This window comes from Antechinus flavipes, chromosome 3 (assembly GCF_016432865.1).
Source record: "Antechinus flavipes isolate AdamAnt ecotype Samford, QLD, Australia chromosome 3, AdamAnt_v2, whole genome shotgun sequence".
Lineage (NCBI taxonomy): Eukaryota > Metazoa > Chordata > Mammalia > Dasyuromorphia > Dasyuridae > Antechinus > Antechinus flavipes.
Window position 1 is genome coordinate 309,577,188 of NC_067400.1, and position 20,594 is coordinate 309,597,781.

General features: G+C 33.3%; 1 protein-coding gene across 3 annotated transcripts in view; it reads right to left on the reverse strand.

Moving 5' to 3' along the window:
• The window catches only part of LSAMP (limbic system associated membrane protein), a 781,204-nt gene that overhangs the window by 238,663 nt on the left and 521,947 nt on the right, over window positions 1–20,594 (reverse strand). For all 3 annotated transcript variants that reach the window (XM_051985327.1, XM_051985326.1, XM_051985325.1), the window contains exon 3: window positions 10,009–10,134. In XM_051985327.1, the coding sequence (XP_051841287.1) occupies window positions 10,009–10,134 (126 nt within the window). The remainder of the gene's footprint in view (window positions 1–10,008; window positions 10,135–20,594) is intronic.

Here is a 20,594-nt window from a genome sequence, read left to right on the forward strand (position 1 = left end):
TTTAAAATTTTTAAATTTATTAATATCTTAACAAAAGGGATGATCAATATAATTTTTTTTTACAAATCAAAAAATTAGCCATATCCCGAGGCTCTATGATTTTATCATTACTTCAAAATGTTTATTACAAAGGAGACAAAAATTTATGTTTAGCTCCTAGAGAGTAATAGAATACACACATATTTGTATGTATATATGTGTGTATTTAAACATGCATGCATATATGTACGTATACAGAGATAAACCTATTTATATATACATATGAACATACATACACACACACACACACACACACACACACATATATCTTTCTGCCTCTACATCTATCATGACTTGCCCAGGATCAACAAATAGTAGATGTTAGAAAGAAGAATTTGAATCTGAATATTTCTTTAATTTGATTAAAATGCAATTCAACTAATATTTATTAGATGTCCATAATGCATTAGGTTCTGGGAGAGACACAACATTTTGATAATGGGGAAAAAAATCTCATAAAAGGATATGACACCCGTATAAGTAGTTTTGATACAAAAAAAATCAAAAACAAAACTGAGAAGAGGGCTGAAAGTCTGATATGAAATTTGAGGAGGGGGAAAGTCATTACATATGGAGAAGTGTCCCAGGAGCAGTTGGTATTTTAGTGGGGTTTCAAAGAATTTTTAGGAATTTGGCAGACTAGATGGGTAAGTGAGGGGCATAAAGAAGAATGAAATAAGCAAATATATTTTGGGCTGTAGTCAAATTTTGGATGGAATATAGAGTATGTGGAGTCCTCCATAAAATAAAGCTAGAAAGAGGGCAGTTTCTGAGTGTGGAAGACCTGGATGCAGAACTAATGTCTAAAGTGCACTTGATTAGGAGAACTACTGTAAGGTTTTGAGCAAGTCAATCATATAATTAAAAAACTAGTCATATTTTAGGCCTTACCATCAGTATGATCACTTCTACCTCTACCTTAATATTATAAAATTCTGAAATTGCCCTCTTGGTGGCATTATCTTTTAACCTATTATCCATGTGCCTATGTATGTCTCTCTCTCTTTTCTTCTTTCTTTCTCCTTTTCTCTTGATCTCTACCTTCCTAAATGTATTCTTTTTCCTCACCGAGATGTTCACTTTCTTTATATTACCCTCTCCTCCAAATCCATCATACACATTATGGCCTTGCTTTGCTTCCTTCATGCTCTTAACCAAACAGTGAATCAGTTCAGCTTTCCTCCAATGTGAATTTCTTTATGTTTTGGTTCTTCTTTCATTCATTTCCTGACTACCAAAAAATCAATCCCAGATTCTTAATTACTAAACTTGTTCAAGCTCTAGGCAAAGCTGGCCTGTATTAAGATAACAATTTCCTACTTGCTCTTCTTGCTTTTGACTTTTCTTTCCATTTATTCTCTTTGTAGCTACCAAAACAAACGTCTAAAACATAGACTGATCAATCTGCATGCCTGCTCAAACACTTTCAGTGGATCCCTTCTGCTTCTAGAATAAGATAAAAGCTCTTTAACCTAATATTTAAAGGCTTGAACAGTCCAACTGCAAACTACATTTCTAGCTTTATTTCACTTAGCTTTCCATTATATATAACATATTACAGCAAATATGTAATATTAGCACACACAGACCCAAACTTAACTTTACATCTTCTGTCTCTATACATTCACTGTAACCACAACCCCCTCTATACCTGGAATGCCTTCACTTCTTAACTCCATATCTCCAAATTTGTAACCAACTCATGTTCCATTTTTTCAATGAAGTCTGATTTTCTCAGTAATTAGTATTATTCCCTCCCTCAAATATATAGTTTGTGTCTCCTTTCTCTACTCAGAAACAAAATGTAAGTTCTTAAAGGAAGAGATCATTTAATTTTTGTATTTATATGCTCAATGCCTTGCGCATGATAGATGCTAAATGTTTTTTGAAGAATGTGCTCAATGATTTTAAATATAGATAAGGAGAATTAATTTGGAAATGATTTGAAATATTGTAAGTAGAAAGAAATAAATGTAGAAAGACCTATAGGAAGATACTATAGTGTTCCATATGAGTTGAAAAAAGGCTTGTGGTGGCAGTGAGAACAGAGTTTGATTTGAAATCAATTTGAGATATATTTTGGAAACAATATTTTTAAATTGCTTGCGGAATATTCAAATAGGAAGTCTGGATTCTCCATAATAACTGAGATTTATTAGTTTTAGTCTAGTGAAAGTCAGAAGATCTGAATTTAAGTCTAGATTCTGTTACAAAATAGTTTTGTTTTGTTTGTTTTGTTTTCTTGGACAAGTCATTTAACCTGGTCACATCTGATGGTGAGAATGATGGGAATGATGTTGAAGATAACAATAGTAGCAATTTATGTTCACTTAGCCCTTAAAGATTTATGTAACTCTTTCCTTGAAGGGTATCTTCCCTTAAAGAGTTATTTATTAGAGTCATTGTATCAAAGAATTGGAAAGACTTTCAGAGGCGTTCTACTTTGATTCTTTACCATATTACTGAAATCTTTTTGACATAATCAGCAGCTGATCATTCAAATAGAGCCTTCAAAAAGGGAGAACACACTTTTTTTTTTTTTTTTTTGTAAGATCATTCCATCATTGGAGAGCTAGAATGGTGTCCTGGAAAACATATTAAACTTAGAATCAAAAGTTTTGACTTGAAGTCCTGATTTTAGTACTTTCTAACTATTTGACCATTGTCAAGACATTTAATCTTTCTCAGCCTCAATTGTCTCATCTCTAAAATGGAAATAGTAGGGGTAGCTAGGTGGAGCAGTGGACAGAGCACCAGCTCTGAATTCAGGAGGACCTGAGTTCAAATCTGGTCTCAGACACTTAACACTTCCTAGCCATGTGACCACTTAACCCCAATTGCCTTAGCAAAAATAAATAAATAAATAGATAAATAAAATGGGAGTAGTAACATTTTTTATTATTTATCTCAGAAAGTCTTAAATACATATATATTGTGATAATTTTCAGATTAGTTTTTAGTTATTTGGGAAAAAAAAAAAAAAACAACCTTTCTTATATTGAACCAAAATCTGTTTCCTTTCAGCTTCCTCTCAGTGGACTAGTTCTGCTCTCTGAATCCAAGCAGAATAAACCTAATCCTTCCACATGACAGCCCTTCAAGTATTTGAAGACAGCTATTACTTCCCCCTTGTCTCTTCTTCTCAAGGCTAAATATCTTCATTTCCCTTAACTGTTTCTGGTATAGTAGGCACTGTAAACTCCCTTGTTTCTGTGAAAAGCTGATTGAAATACTTCTGATTCATTCTTTAAGCCCATTTTCTCTTGTCCTTGATTTAATGGAAACAGAAAAACTATACTCTCTCTCTCCCTGTACATACTTTTTACTAATCTAAATACATCTCAGAATTCTCAGAAGTATACTTTAGTGCTACTTTCCTCCATCATTTTCTCTCTTTCCTCTTTGTATATGTTAGGGAGAGATGTATAGTGTGTGTGTGTGTGTGTGTGTGTGTGTGTGTGTGTGTGCATATGCGTGTGTGCACACATATGTTAGGAATCAGGAGGTGGAGACAGAATAGGAAATAAAGACAATTCTTTTATTTTCTCATTTTAAATAAGGTAGAAGAAAGCCTTTTTTAACTTAAAAAGAAATTGATTGATTGCTTAGGCTATTTTGCAAACTATTATAATTTTTGTTCTATACATTTTCTCTGAATTCCCAATAGGAGAAGGCATTAGATAAAATCCATTGTGTTTTTTGGGCTTTTTGGCATTGTGGCTCTCAGGTTTGTCAGTTATAAAGGTAACCCTGTTCCATCTTCTATGAAGGTAGCTTGCTCTTGCCTTCAAAATGAATTAACCTTCATTTTTTTTTTCCTTATTGATTTTTGTCTTACCTGTGCCTGCCAATTTCTTCAACTTCCACAGCCACTCTTTTTCTTTCTCTTTTTATTATTTTCCTTTCAATCTAGATTTCTAGTGAGCTAGACAACCTACACAGTTGGTCATCAATAAATGACTATATATTCTATTGTTACTAAATGTCTCACCATTGAGAGTGCCAGATAATTTTTGTTATCTTAAAATCCTCTTTTGCTACTTTAATTAAAAAAAAAAAACTGTCTTGATAGATTAAATCTAGTGCCATTTTCATGGTGACAAAACATTTGTTGTAGGGTTAATGAAGAGAAATCAATCCCAAAATAAGAGTTTCTGGCTGGAAGATCTAAAATGTGTACCTTCATCCCATTAGGTAGCTTCTTTGTTCTCACATGTGCTACAATGTTGCATTGGCTCTCATTGGGGACATAACAAGATAAGATTCTCTATAGGAAAATATTCTCAGAAATGTCATATTATTATGATCCATTATAGAAGTTTGGTATTACAAATAAAAGATGTTAAAAATCTTTAATTTTCTATGGCTAGTAAATTGTGTAAGGTATTCTGTTGTATCATTTAATGATACAAAGATTCTCAAGAGGCAAATCTGAAAATAGGCAATATTTGCTACCAGTTGTGGGAGTTAGAAATGGAATCACACTCTATATAGTGCCATAAAGTGATAGAACACGTTTGTAGAACATTCTATGAAGGAAGAAGTAACCAGAAAGGGGAAAAAAAAATAAAGTCAGCAGAATGTCCTCAGCAGAGTTCAGTTTAATATCTGTAGATGTCTCTCTGCCTCCAAGACTGAATTGTTCTATGTTTTTCAGAAAACCATCCAAGATCATTGATTGATTGATGGCTTAGTTTATCCTTTCTCTTCTATCAACTAAGTGACACATTTGGATCCAGCCATGGGAACAAAAACATATATCCTTATTTTTGCCCTTAGGACAAATTCTAAGGACTATCCCCTTCAATCAAAAGCATTATAGAAGTAGAGAACATCAGAATTAGATCCCTTGTACCTTTAAAACAGAAAGTAGGACTGATCTTAGTGTAACCAGGTGGCATAGTAGATAGAGTACCAGGCCTAGAGTCTGAAATATCTGAATTCAAATATAGCCTCAGGCATTTACTAGCTGTGTAACCCTGGAAGTCAATGAACTCTGTTTGCCTCAGCTTCCATATCTATAAAATGATCCAGAGAAGAAAAAGGAAAACCACTCTAATATCTTTGCCAAATGGGGTTCTGCAAAATCAATTGTGATTGAATAAGAATAAAGGACTGCCCTTTGACTCTTTACTTTTCACTTAGGAAGATTGTTGGATGTAGTCAGGAATACCTAAATTCTAATTCTGATTCTAATACTTTAAAAGTTGTATACCAAGTCACTTAGTTTTCTAATTCCAATTTTTCCTCATCTATAAAAAGTAAGAATACTAACAGTACTTGCATCATAGTTTTTGTAGGTTTCACATCTTTGCAATCCTTAAAGTTCTATATAAATATTTTTATAAAATTATATATGTATATATAAAATTATATATTATGATAATTATAAATTTTATTATAATATTTCTATGATTGATTAAGATACCCAGAACTAGCACTTCTGAGCTACAATCCTAATTTCTATTCCTTGAAATCCCTGATTTTCTGTTTTATTGTTTCATTTGGTTTGGATGGTCTTTGCTGGTTCAGTTATTCCCCATTTTGTCTTATTATAATAGTAGGATTCAGAAGTATATCTGTCTAGGAGTGTTACAGAATGTCTAGTTTGTTTTCAATATACTAGAGAATTCACAAAAAAGCAAATTCTGAAGTATATAGGACATATCCCAAATTCATTTCAACAATTCAAGGAACATTTGTCATGTGTTCTTTGAAAACATTGTATTAATAACTCTATAGACTATAAAATATTCAGAGGAGAAGTGTGACCAATTTCAGTCCCTCTGACATTCACCAAACAGGATGTTTTGACTTATGCTAGAGACTCCAAAATGCATATCCACAATATCTTTGAGTTCTGCAAGAACTCATTCCGTCTAAAGTACATTTGCTTCAATGGGAAGTTTCCTGAAGCAAAGTCTGTGCTGACTTGATTAGGCCATTCTGGAATCATATGAATTGGGTAAAAATATACTTCTTATCTTAAAATAAACTTAAGATGTTTTTACACACAAATAACTCACAAAATGTCTACATTTTTTGGGGGAAAAAAGTAGACGTTGCAATTAGCTCCCCTACAGCTATAGAAAAAATGTGGATGAGTTAAAAAGGAAATCTGCAAAATCAGAAATGAAGAATAGCTTAGAATCATGGGTTAATGTGATGATTTGTCCCAAGGCTCTTAATACAACTTTTACCTTTTTTGTAAAACAGAAATGAATATAAATCTTTATTAAACTTTATTTTGGTAAGGTGTTATTTCTTTAGGGAAAAAAAACCATGTATTCTATAGATATAAGATATATAATTTAAATGTCTTAGACAATATGATATCAGAAACATGACTAAAGATGCTAGGTTCAAGTCTTACTGCTGACATACTTGTTTGTCACTTACCCTTATTCTGGCCACTTTTTAAAGATTAACATTGTAGAGAAAATTGTCTATCTAGGTTAATAGAGTTTGATTATTCACCTAGAATGCCCTATACCAATGAAATTATAAACCTATCAGAATTTCAATTAATAATAACTTTTAATTTTTTACCTTTTTCTTCTTCTTTTTTTTTTAGAAAAGACAAAACAAAAACTCTAAAAGCAGAAATATAAAGTACAAATAAAACAAAAATTGGAGTAGGCTTGAAACATTATTCCTCTTCACCACTTTATACCCTGGCAGATGCTTGATAGATATTTACTTAATGTACCTTGGTACTGAGAGGTACTGAGTACTCAGCACTCATAATCGACACTTCTCCATGCCTTGATACCTTGTCTGCAATCCAAACAATCTTTAAATCAAAACATATTCTTAAAATTTCACTCCAAAACGCCTTAGAGAGAGTACTTCCTGAACCACAGATTTTAGAACAGATTTTCCATATTAACCAAAAATTCATGCTACCTTCTTCATGTATGCCAGGATAATAAAACCATGGTTATTACAGCAACTATAATGTACTGAATGATAGAAAATTTAACTAAGCTTATTTATTTAATTTTCACAAATTTTCAAGACTAGAAATTTCACTGACAATCCCACTAGAGACTGCTATAGCTAGATCTGTTTTACAAATAGAAATAAAGCTCTTGACTCCACAGCAGTAATGGAATTTCATAAGGGTAATCGCAGGTATATACTTTACTGTGAAAAAGATTGAAAGGGACTCTTGATTTTAGTGCAGTCAGTAAATTTCCCATTCTTTAGAAGTGTCTAATCCCTACTCCCTAGAGGATTAGAGTATAGGTACTCCTGACCCCAGTGGAGAAACAGAGTCAATTCAACTTCTGGGGATCAAGGGATCTTCCTACACCTTCAAAGTAGTTTCTCAGTTTTTTTTTTATTCTGAACTGAAAAGAACAAGTAAATAGAACATTTCTATATATAAAATAAAATGTAAAGAGAGGATTGTACCTGAGGAATTATCTAAATTTTCTACAGTTTTTTCTCTTAGGCCCATCAAAGTATAATGCATTTCCTTATAGAGCTTAGAAAATCTCTAGAATTCTGAAGGTGTTGTTACATCAAGTTTCCATTTTGGAGAATTCGTGTATTCACAGAATTGAAATACTGTGACCTTGTTGCAACCTGCAGACTATATGGTACATAACTACACAGAGTGAGCTGGCAGGTACTGGAGGGGAAAAAAAAGGAGAAATTTCATTGGCTTGTTTGGATTAACGACCTTTGCAGAAATGTACTGCCTCACAAATACTTTTCAGCAAAATCCTGAGTAATTCTGACAGAATGTGATGCTCTCATGAAAGATGGACTTCCACTTAGATGTGAATAGAAAGATTTAGAAACAAAAGTCTGATGAAGACGGGATTTAGATTGCTCACAGGAGAGAGATCAAATGTTCAAAAGGAAATATAAGTTATAATATGATTTCCCCTCAAGACTCACAGGATTATAAAAGCCTAACTTAATTATGGGGGAATAGGTTATATTTTCACACCCACATACATGAGATGCCTTTTTCACTCTATAGAATGGTTAAAATGGAAAGAGAAATGAAGGAGCCAGTGAGACAAGAAAAGTGCCCTTTGAGTAGTGTTTGCTCCAGTATTCTACTCCATTCATTTCAGATAAAATTTCTGATTTTACATTTTTTCAAACAATTCCACACCATTCTACAAGCTTTTGTTTTGTTCCCTCAAGTTGCTTTGTAATACATTTAAATATAAAAATCCCCTCCTCTTTCAAAATATTCAACCCATATTTAGTAAGACGAAAAGGAGAGAAATATTCCTCTTCTCATAAGATATATACCATACACCTTATTTTCTTTCTGCCTCAGTGTCGTCAAATGACAGGCAATCAGGTATCCACAAACCCTGCAAGGAAGCTTCCTCCTTTCAAGGTTTGATGTCCCTGTGGGGTCGAGCTAATTACAGGTACACTTCCTCTGCACGACAGTCACACTCTGTAGTGTTGAAGGAGCAATTAATAATTGAACAAAGCTGGATGGATTTCTTGCTCACGCTACTTCGAATTGCAAGCAGCTATTCTGTCACATAAGACAGTAAAGCATCTTCTTTGGCTGTCTCCAAATAAGGTTTCCCTTTATGAGCAGAAAAAGCTGAAAGGAATACTTCTGTCCTTCCAACTTTTGAAAGCAACAAAACTCCCCATGTTCATTATTCTGTCACTGAGGCAAATCCTCTTTTCTCTCACTGGGAATAAGAGCTCAGGGGTAGGAAATGAAAAAATATATATATGATAAGGTGCTTATGTGAGATAGATATTTAAACAAAAAAATAAAGGAATGTTCCAGAGGAGTTAATACTTGTTGTCAGGAAATTATGTGTGTATGTATATATAAAACACAGTGAATAAGTAACTACCTTTAACTAGGTAAATACAGTTAAAAGCTGATGTTGCATAGCTTAGAGTACATATCTGCACACAAGACTGCTTATCTGTGAGTCAGCAAGCATTGTGTCTACTGTGTGCCTGGTACTGTGCTTTTTCTGCTCATGTGACCCTTAAGCAATAGATTTTAATGAGGTTTTTTTTTTTTTTTTTTTTTGTATTGAGTTTCTTCATTCCAAAATGATTCTCATGCAATTTCTCGGCTTCAATTCAATTAACTTCTCCTCTTTCAAACCACCCAATGTTCTCCTCTGCCCCCTCATTCATGTGGCTTTGCAGGACATAATCCATGCTTTAGTCCCACATGGAAGTTGTACCAACAAAGTGCTTAGGCATTTACTGAGACATTCTGTACTTTCATCAACTGCATAAAAATAACAGAACAAGATGATCAGGCTTCTGTATGCTATTCAGCATACTGTCCACATAATATCAAAGGGCTACTAAGTTTGAGAAAGATGGTTTTGCTGTTTAGGGAACAGGCTAAATTTGTTTATAAAATAAAGACACTGACCAAAGCTATATGAACATGAAGACCAAATGATCAATTAAAAGTATATTTCATTATGGTGACCCTCAAATTAGTGTGGGAAATCTGGAGAAATTATTGTTGTATTCAAAAGAGTTGAAGTCCTATAGTGTTAGTTGTTTTGCTGTGATTCTGCCACTGGACTTTGCTTAGTTTATATGAAAAGAAAACTTTAAATATTGCCTGGGGATATCCGTTGATTACTCTGTGAGAGAAAATTACATGGCTATATATTTAATCTTATTTTTAACATAATTCTCTCTCTGAATTATTGGCCATGATTTGAAATCCAAATTGTAGACTAGTGAGCTGGTTATTTCAGGCTCCCATTACTTAATCATATTGCAAATTCTTCCAGGCACCCTGAGAAGACTACTTATGAGATATGAATACAGAGCGGCAAGAGAGATGAAGCCAGTCATCCACAGGGCACATTCTTTGAATATGACTATCACCTGAATCTAATTCAATTAGCATTTGCCTAAAATGATGCTATGCAGATGTTGAGTGTCTTGCCAGTACTCTAAATGCAAGGATTGAAATCCTCTCTTTGTGAGCCTTACCAGTTGGTGTGAGGTGCCTCCAGGTGATGACCGGCTCAGGACGACCATTTGCCATGCAGACCAGGGTCACGTTGCTTCCCTCATTCACAGTGACATCTGAGGAGATGTTGGAGATCTTTGGTGGAACTGTGAACACAAAAACAATTGGCTCATGTTGACTTCAAAGAACATTGAGAATATGCCAGAGACATTGCAGTGTAGCACCAAAGAATGAGGGGACAACTAGGCAGCACAGTGGATTGAATGCTAAGCCTGGAGTTGGGAAGATTTGTCTTTTTGAGTTCAAATCTGGCCTCAGATACTTCCTAGCTGTGTGACCCTGAGGAAGTCAATTAACCCTGTTTGCCTTAGTTCTCCCATCTGTAAAACGACCTGGAAAAGAAATGATGAATCATTTCAGTTTCTTTACTAAGAAAATCCCATATGGGGGGGGAGGGGAGGGCAGCTAGATGGTGCAGTGAATAGAGTACCAGCCCTTAAGTCAGGAGTACCTGAATTCAAATATGGCCTCAGACACTTAACACTTCCTAGCTGTGAGATCCTGGGCAAGTCATTTAACCCCAATTGCCTCAGGGGAAAAAAAGAAGAAAAAAAAAAAAGAAAATAAAATCCCATATGGGTTAATAGACAGTTGGACTTGACTGAAAACAATTAAACAACAATAAAAAAAAATTATAGATCAGGAGTGAGGAGATACTATATCTTCCCAGATCTGTTATTCCCATAAAGAAGCTAAGTGGCTCAGTGGATAAAGCACCGGTTCTGGTGTCAGGAATACCAGGACTCAAATCCAGCCTCTGAAACTAGCTTTGTGACCTCCCTGCTTTATAACATTCAAACTATTTGATCTGGCATAATCCCCTGTGTAATCTGATATCATCCTACTTTTCCATGATTATCTCATGTTATCACTGTATACATAATTTATACTTCAAACAATTCTGTATTCTTTGCTTTCTCATTAATGTTTTGTGGATGACACTCCTTATGCCTACTTTCCTCAAACTGCCTCTGCCTGATGAACTTCTGACTATTCTTTTGAAATCCCCTAAAAAACTCTACACTCCATAAATACCTTCTCTGTTTTTCCCAGTCAATGAAAAATCTTCATGTCCACAGTCTGGATATCATATTCTATATATACCTTTCTTGTGTAATGATAATTTATTAATATGAATTATAGTTATGAGTGTATGTTTTACCTTAATTCTACATTTTTCAAACCTTACTTTGTGCCTTGAATCTCTTAGTACTTATCACATTGATCTGCATAAAGCAAAGACTTAATATATAATCCCTTATTTAATGAAATACTGCTCCAGGCCCTGACCTTATTAACCTTCATATAAGCATCTTGAACAAGTCACTTCACATATTACTGCCTCCTCATATGTAATAATGGGCTATTGGATAATGTTATATCTAAGGTTATTTCTAACTGGCATTCCACAATGCACTTATCTACTCGGCTGGAATTGGCCATTTGGGTTAAGAGTTTATCGCAGCTGGATAAAGTACACTGTTGAAGAACGAACTACCTTAGAGGTCTGGACCCGTTGCTTTTAAGAAGTGTGTTTTCATCAGTTTGCCAAATCTCAAAGACTACTAAGCTATAGTCTGTCAATTTCCCACTATTATTATTATTAGAATCTATCTGACTAGCATGGAGTAGTGTAATGGGCAGATCCCAGCCCTGTCCTAATAAGGATGAGTTCTGTGTAGAATAAGGGAAAACAAGTGACTTTACACAGGTGAAGAGTATAATTTCTTATTATTGATCTGCACCTATATTTTTATGATCTAGAACAATGGAACAATAAGTCAACTTTTCTTCCACATGTTGATAAAGAAAAGAAAATCAAACAGTATAAACATCAAATCTAATGCCTTAGCAGTATTTTCTAGTCTCCTGTCCTGTTACCTACATGCAAACACACAAGGACAATAGAACTTAGGAATTCAGTAGAGTGAAACCTTAAAATGTTTCACACTGTCTCTTAACACTGGAGACCTTGCAGTATGGTATGTAGAGAAAAAAAAAATCATTGCTTAGCACAAAAAAAAAAAAAAAAAAACCAAAAACCAAAACAAAAGCAAACAAACAAACAACAACAACAACAACAACAACAACAACAACAACAACAAAAAACACTGAAAAATCATTCTAGCCCTGAAAAAATCTATTAGAAGATAACAATAATATAGGGTGAATACTACAGCAAAAGGAAGGGAAGAAAAGGAGAGCTGTTTTGACCTGAAGATCTACGATACCTTTAATAATAGATCTTAAGATAGTAAGACTAGATATCATGACTATATATTAAGACTCAGAGATAGAAGCCTTTCTAAATCCGATTCCAATACTCAATTCAAATGCCACATTGCTTCTGACTCTAGCTGAATGATCATGACCAACTCACTTAAATCTCTCCAAATCGCTGAAAACTGTCTGGAACTTTAAGTCATAGATAAGTATGAAAAAATTCCCCCACACAGAAGAAATCAAGAAGTCCTTGAGTATTTAAAGATTAAATGATAGAACTGAACGGTGGCAACAATTTCTTTCCCAGGAAAGATATATAGACCTCTAATCAACATAGCATATGTGGGAATTTCAGCTGTCTCTGAGTTATATATTATACAGAAATATAGAAATTCAAGGAATAGTAATAATAGCACATACATATCTATATCTTTATATGGCATAGTTTTCAGATTTCCAGATGATGTTTAAAAATACTTTCTCATTTTATCTTCACAACAATTGTGGGATACAGGTACCTTTATTAGTCCATTTTACAGATGAGGAAATTGAGGTAGGCTGAGGTTAAATGAATTGAGCAGAGTTACACAGATAGTAAGTGTGTGCAAGAGGATTTGAACTCAGATGTAGTGGATTGCTTTAGCTGCTACACCAAGAAATGAGATAATACATAAATACTTTGTAAATTATAAAAGTTACATAAATGCTACCTATTATCAATGAAGAAACAACTATTCTTACATTGCTTTTAATGAAAAAATAAAGACAAATTAAAACTTACAAAATATCTTTATCTGTCCAAGAGAACAATGGATTCTCATAGTTGCAAGGGACCCTAAAAGCTGGTTTATTCCACCTGTACCCAAATTAACAGGATTAAGACATTAAAATCTTGGTTTTACCAAAATCTTGGTTTTTACCTCATTCACCTCTCATTTTACATAACACCTTGATCTCATTTTTAGACAAAGGGTTACATAATAGGAATTTAAGGAAATGAGACAGGATTCCAACTCTATCACATAGACAAGAATTGAGCTACTTAGTCAAGTACTGAACCTTTCCTTAAAAGAGTCCATTTTTTATACCACAAGACCAGTCTATATACCAATAGAAGAGAAACTAACAAGCTTCATAGAAAAAGGAGGAAAGGATTCAGTTCTCACCTCTAGGAATTGACAATTTACTTATATGTATTCAAGGTGCTACTTGCAGTACCTGCTGTTTGGCAATAAGTTGGGCAGCTAGATGGTGAGGTGGATAGAGTTTGGCATCTGGAATCAAGATGAATCTTCTCCTCGAGTTCAAATCTGGCCTCAGATGCTTACTATCTATGTGACTTGGCAAACCATGCTGTTTGCCTCTATTTCCTCATTTCTAAAATGGGCTAGAGAAGGAAATGGCAAACCATTCTACTATCTTTGTCAATAAAATCCCAGATGGGGTCATGAAGAGTCAGACATGACTGAAAATGACTAAACAAAAAAAGTATTGTTTGTTTAAAGCTAAGGCAAAGAGGTCTATATACTCATGAATGTGATCAATTGGCTATTTCCTTTCTTTTCTTTGGCATTACAAGTCACTATCTTTTGTCAGTTGAAAGTTGAACAGCATAAGATATCCATGTGAAAGACTTAAGTTTTAACATTTAGAAGAACTTTCTTGAAGCAAGCACTTGAGAAACAAACTATAATGGAAAGAATATTCACTATAGAGTAAGAAAAACTAGGTTTAAATCTGACTTACTTATTGTTACCTGTGTTAGCTTAGCCAAGTAATTTTATGTCTCTAAACTCCAGTTTCTAAATCTATAAAATAAGAGTTGGGCTAAATCTCTATAGTACTTTCCAAATTTATGAAGTTATGATTCTAGTTTTTATTTACCTAAAAGAAGGAGATTTGGCAGTACAGTGAATAGAAGGGTGGACCTGGAGTCAGGAAGACCTTATTTTAAATTTAAAGCCACATTCAGATAGTTACTAGCTATGTGACCCCTGGACAAGGCACTTAAATTCGGTCAACTTCAGTTTCCTTATTTATAAAATGGGGATAATAAAAGCACCTATTTTCTAGGGTAGTGTCATGAGGATAAAATGAGAAGTTTATAAAGTATTTTCCAAATTCTAAATCTATATATAAATGTTATAACTATAACTACTAGGACTACTACTATGAAGATGATGATAATGATGATGATAAATAACTATAACTACTACAACTATTATAACTCTTTTTATAAATATAAACCTGAGTTCCAATTTTTCAAAAAATGAATGTTACTGTAACTCAATATTTCAATAAATTTGTTATTATATGGATATTGGTACAATTTAATCTATGTCTTTTCATCCTGTGAAATTCTAGTGTATGTTCTCCTATATATCCTCCATAAGAAAAACACCCAAAAAACTGGGACACCGATGCATTGTTGGTGGAGTTGTGAATGGATCCAATCATTCTAAAGAACAATTTGGAACTATGCTCAAAAAGTTATCAAACTGTGCATATCCTTTGATCCAACAATGTTACTACTAGGCTTATATCCTGAAGAGATAAAAAAGGGAAAGAGACAAACATGTGCAAAAATATTTGTGGCAGCCCTTTTCATAGTGACTAGAAACTGGAAATTGAATGGATGCCCATCAATTGGAGAATGGCTGAGTTAATTATGGCATATCAATGTTATGGAATATTATTGTTCTGTAAGAAATGACCAGCAGGATGAGTACAGAGAGGCTTGGAGAGACTTACATGAACTGATGCTAAGTGAAATGAGCAGGCCTAGGAGATCATTGTACACTTCAACAACAATACTGTATGAAGATCAACTCTGATGGAAGTGGATATCTTCGGCAAAAAGAGGATCCAATTCAGATCCAGTTGGTCAGTGATGAACAGAACCAGATACGACCGAAAGAACACTGGGAAATGAGTGTGGACTGCTTGCATTTTTGTTTTTCTTCCCAGGTTATTTTTACCTTTCTAAATCTGATTTTTCTTGTGCAACAAGAGAACTATATAAATATGTACACATATATTGTATTTTAGATAAACTTTAACATGTTTAACATGTATGAGACTGCCATCTAGGGGAAGGAGTGGAGGGAAGGAAGGGAAAAGTTGGAGCAGAAGTGATTGCAAGTGTCAATGTTGAAAAATTACCCGTGCATATGTTCTGTCAATAAAAAACTATTTAAAAAAAAAAAAAGAAAGAAATACACCTAAAATGTTTCAGGCTTTAAAAATTCAAGTAACATAAGTGCAACATACAAATTATTCATCCACAACCACTTAGCCTCAGTTTACCATGGGATTAAATCTTTTTTTAAGGAGACATGTTCTTTAATCTTATATATTGCTTCTTGTGTGTATATTATAATTGGTGATTTGGCAATGGTATTGCCAAGATGGTTAAACATTATTTTTTAATCAAAAAGTAACTATTAAAAATGGATTTTCTATTTTTTGGTTAAACATTTTTAAAATTTTAAGAAGCATAATGGTAGTTGTAGTTTAATATGTAGGTATGTTATACTTTAAAATATAATGAATTAGGAATATCACTTCTAATTATATATTATATGGTATAATATATTCATTTAAATTATTTGTAAAAAGACTGCAATGTTTCTTTATATTTCTAACTCATTTTCTCTTTCTCTTTTTAACCCAATGTTCTCAAAAATTAACACCAAGGCCAATGTTTGATCTTAAAAATAGTGGGATATGGCATGGGCCATAAACAATCCTTTACCATCATACTATCACAATAAATTACATGTCTAAGTCTAAATTATTCAAGAAATGATGATTTTTTAAAGTGAATTACAGTAGTAAAGTGTTAGAAAATTTCAAATCATTAAAGATTTCTGTAATGATAATATAGTTAATAAAGAAAAATACTATTAACTTTTCTCTGTTCTAATTAGCTTTATTATTTATTTATTTTTGTTGAGACAATTCGGGTTATATGATTTGCCCAGGGTCACATAATGAGGGACTATTAAGTGTTTAAGACCAGATTTGAACTCAAGTTGTCCTGATTTCAGGCCTGGTGCTCTATCCACTGCACCACCTAGCTGCTCCTTTTAATTAACTTTAAATGGACAAACTGACCAGTTTAATCAAGATACACCTGTCAAATTGGAGATCATACAAGAAATAGCAACCAAAATGGTGATGAATTTAAATTTTATCAACTAGGCATGGTTGAAATACATGGGCATACTTGATCTGCAAACTAAGGGAAAATATCTTATCAGTATTGGTGTGAAAGGGAATTTTCAGAGGAAGAAATAACAGGAATAAGACCATTCCAGGAAGAGACATTTTTACTAAAGATATGAAAAAAAAAACTTACTATATTCAGTGAACTGATAGTAAAGTTTTTTTTCATATCTTTAGTGTACAGTGTACAACAATGGAATGAGTTATATTTTAAGTTCTCCCATTATCAGAATTAGTCACACATGCTGAAGAAGGGATACTTAAATTGTGGGTAGCATATATGTCTTTACCAGAAGTTCTATTCTAGAAGACTCTTAAAATTTCTTCAAACAGGAAGACTATGATTCTCTAAATAAAAAAGTGGGAAAATACTTTTTGTTGTTTTATGACTCCTATTTATAAGCAAAATAAAAAGCAATTATTAAAAGAACCTATTGTAAAATACATAACAATTACATATCCCCAATATTTCTGACATTTATCTAATATCTCATTATATATCTTTGATGGCATAGTTATAGATTAAAAGACTTATAATCTGAAAGCCTGGGTACAAATTCTGCCTCAGTTATTTATTACATGTGTGACTCTGAGCAAGTCACTCAATAGTTGTTGGGTTCAGTTCTTTATTTAAAATGAGGGGGTTGTGCTATGTGGTCTCTATAATTTTTTCCAGTTTTAGTACATGATTTCATGATCCATTGGTTGGTATTTAATACTTCTTCATTCTATGTTTTCTTTTCCAAGTATTTGCCATCAAGATTTCCATGTTTTCTACTGATTCATTTTGCTTTCAAGATGATAGCCAAAAATAAATTTAAAGTAATTGATTCTTATTCAATTAAGTCCTAATTTTAGTTGCCTTTAGGTGTGACATGATCAAAACTCTTATAAAATAATATATCATTATAAGATATAATGAAATAGCACAAAAGTTTTAAACTAGTTGAACAATGTTTCTTTTGTGCCATCTACTAATTAAATCATTCTCTAAAACTACAAGAGATGACAGTAAGAACAATAACATCTATGTTGAATTTTAAGGTTTTGCAAATATTTTCTTATTTGAGTCTTATAACAGCTTTGGGAGACTATTATTCCCATTTTACAAATGAAGAAACTGAGCCAGATAAAGATTAAAATGATTTGCCCAGATTCTCATATCTAATAAGAATCTGATGCCTCATTTGAACTCTGGTCTTCTTAATCCAAGATCCAGTGTTCTATAAGCTAAGTCACCTAGCTGCCTAAACAATAGTAATAAAAGACTAATACAACAAAATCAGCCTATGAAGATAATTGTTTCATCACATGGTAATAACAATATCAGATTATTGAATTTAGAATAAAAAGAGACAAAGATGAGTCAAAGAGAGTTGGACATGGTGGAGTCTTTAAATTCAAAATCCGGGGTCCTCTCCAGAACACCACGATGCTTTTCTATTGAAAAAAAAAGTTCTCTATTTCTATGTCTGATAATATTCTACTTATTTGCTTGCAGATCTTCTTACTGCCAAAGGATTGTAGGTAATTACTATCATCATGAATAATTAACCATTAAGATTATAATAACAATAAATCATTCAGAAGGCATTTATTGAGGTATCTGCCTATGGGAATATAGTAGCTGAAATTTAAAGCCCTTTAGTCAACATGTAGAAAGAAATTATCTTAGACTTTGCTTTTCAAAAAAATGCCATAGTGCTGAACAAATGCCCTAAAATACATTTTCTTCTAAATGTTTCTGATTCTATAAGATGTATTGAGTCTATCAAATCTCAGAAAACTGTAGGATGTCTTCGAGAAGATCCATAATCATTCAAGTGAGATTGGTCTAACAACCCCTTTGGGGGGAAAAAAATGAAGAATGAATCAAAGATTCCTTTTGCCCAGATAATGACATTTAGTTGGATGATCAACCTCTTAAGTCAGTACATTAATCCTATTTCCATTGGATTGGATTCTGAAGATGGCATCAGATTCCAATACAAGGAAGAAAATGGGGCAGATTGTATTTGGGAAATGGTGTAGTGGTTTCAATGATCACAAATCACTTTCTAAATTTAACACCCATCTTTTTAAACATCAATAGTTTTCAGGTGAAACCAATGGGCTGCAATCATAGAATACTATAATCTTTAAAGAATCAAAATTATGGTCAATATCAGGAAAGATGCATTTGGTGTAAACAAACATTAGTTTATCCATGATAATTTGAATTAAGAAATGGCACGTTATCATTTAGGGAATATGAATTGAGAAAAGAAGATACGCTGGTCAGTTCTAAAGCTCAAGGGATAAAATAATGACAGCTGACCATCTTAGAAGTACATACTAAATACCACAGGACTTAGGGAAGACCTCCAATATTTGAGAACCTCAATGTAATCTTTATTGGAATACATCGGTACTATATGTAAACAATGATAAAATGTGGATGAATTACTAACTCTATCACTAGCACCAATATTGAAAATATTAAGCATCCACTGAAACACAAGTCAGTACTAAAACTTCAACATCTAAAGTGAATGTTCATTATAAGGTAAAATTCTGGAATGTCAGATAAAGAATTAAATTTTGTTACCTTTTTCTTGGTTAAAAATTTAAGTAAGTAGTTTTATAAGCTTTTCCCCCTTTATATGCCCTATCTCCTAAAATGCAGGGACTTTGTGGGTTAATATTTATAGCTATGTTGCTCCAGCAGTACCAGAATAGGTTATATATTTGGACCTTTGCTTTTCACTCAAATACCTGCATGAGTTTCTGTTGCCTTATTTTTTTTTCACAAGAAGACCACACAGTTAATTTAGGAATGTTATAATCTGAAATGGGCATTTTGGAAGGCCTTTTTCTCAATGGAAAAAAAAAAAGCACTTTGAGAGTAAAGATAGTTTAGGGAGAAGAACAATATTAAACCTGAAGATAATCTGAAAGTCAATAAACCCTACTATGGGTTGTAACTATGAGAGTTTATTGTATGTTATAATTAGCATTTATATGTACAACACCCTGTTAGAAGCCATTATAATCTATTAATAATTCACTTAAATTTTAAAAAATATATGTATTAAGCACCTATTTATTCTACAAGGCACTGAATTAGGAACTAGGAATACAAAGACAAAAATAAAGGTTCTTAACCTCCGGAAAATACATATTACATGTAATGAATAACAATGACAAATACAGATAATGGAGCAAATACTGAACAAGTATATATGCAAAACATCTTTTCACCAGCCCAAGTTTTCCTTCTACCATATCAACAATGTCATAGCTCAGTTAGAAGAACATAGGCTTTAGAGCTGCAAGTGATCTATCATGCTAGAAAAGAGGTAGAGAGAGGCAAAATTACTTATCCAAACTCCTAAAGTATACAAGATGGTCAACAACACTGAGAGGTAAATGCTAATATTACCCCCATTTTACAGATGAGGAAAGTGGGACAATCAGGATTTAAGTAACTTGCCCAGAGTTATAGCTAGTAAGTATCTAAAGCTATCTGAATCACATAGATCCCAGCTTCTTAATCATATGGGGCTTTGTAACTGAATGTGGGAAACCACAATAATATATCTCTCCTGCCCTTGCATCCTTCCTGGTTGAATCCTGGATTTACTCACTTGAACACCAGAGAAAGGAAGACTGAATTCTCATGGGGACTGGTGGGGATTGTAGGCAAGACACAAAAACCCTCCACAATATCCAAAATTAGAAGGAAAATGAAATGAAGTGAGAAATGGGGTGGGGGGAAAATGTTGCCTTGACTTTTTAGTTTTAGGCAAAGAAGAGAGGACTCATTTAATTTTAATCAGCAACAAGTGGAAGAGGCAAAAAACGTAGAAGGATGAACAGTAGTTCTTAAAATGATCCAGTTCATTCCTAAAATGTTAGGTGGAATGGGTGGGTGTGTGGATATAGAGAAAGATAGGAATTTATTTTTTATCAATTCAAAATCTTTCTCCTTCAGTAACCTTATTTTAAATTCCAGCCTCAATAATTAAATTCCCTAAGGTTATACAAAAGTAAGCCTTTAACCTGAGTTGCTCACCTCTGCAAGATAATTTCCCCTAGGGCTCCGAGTAAGAACCAA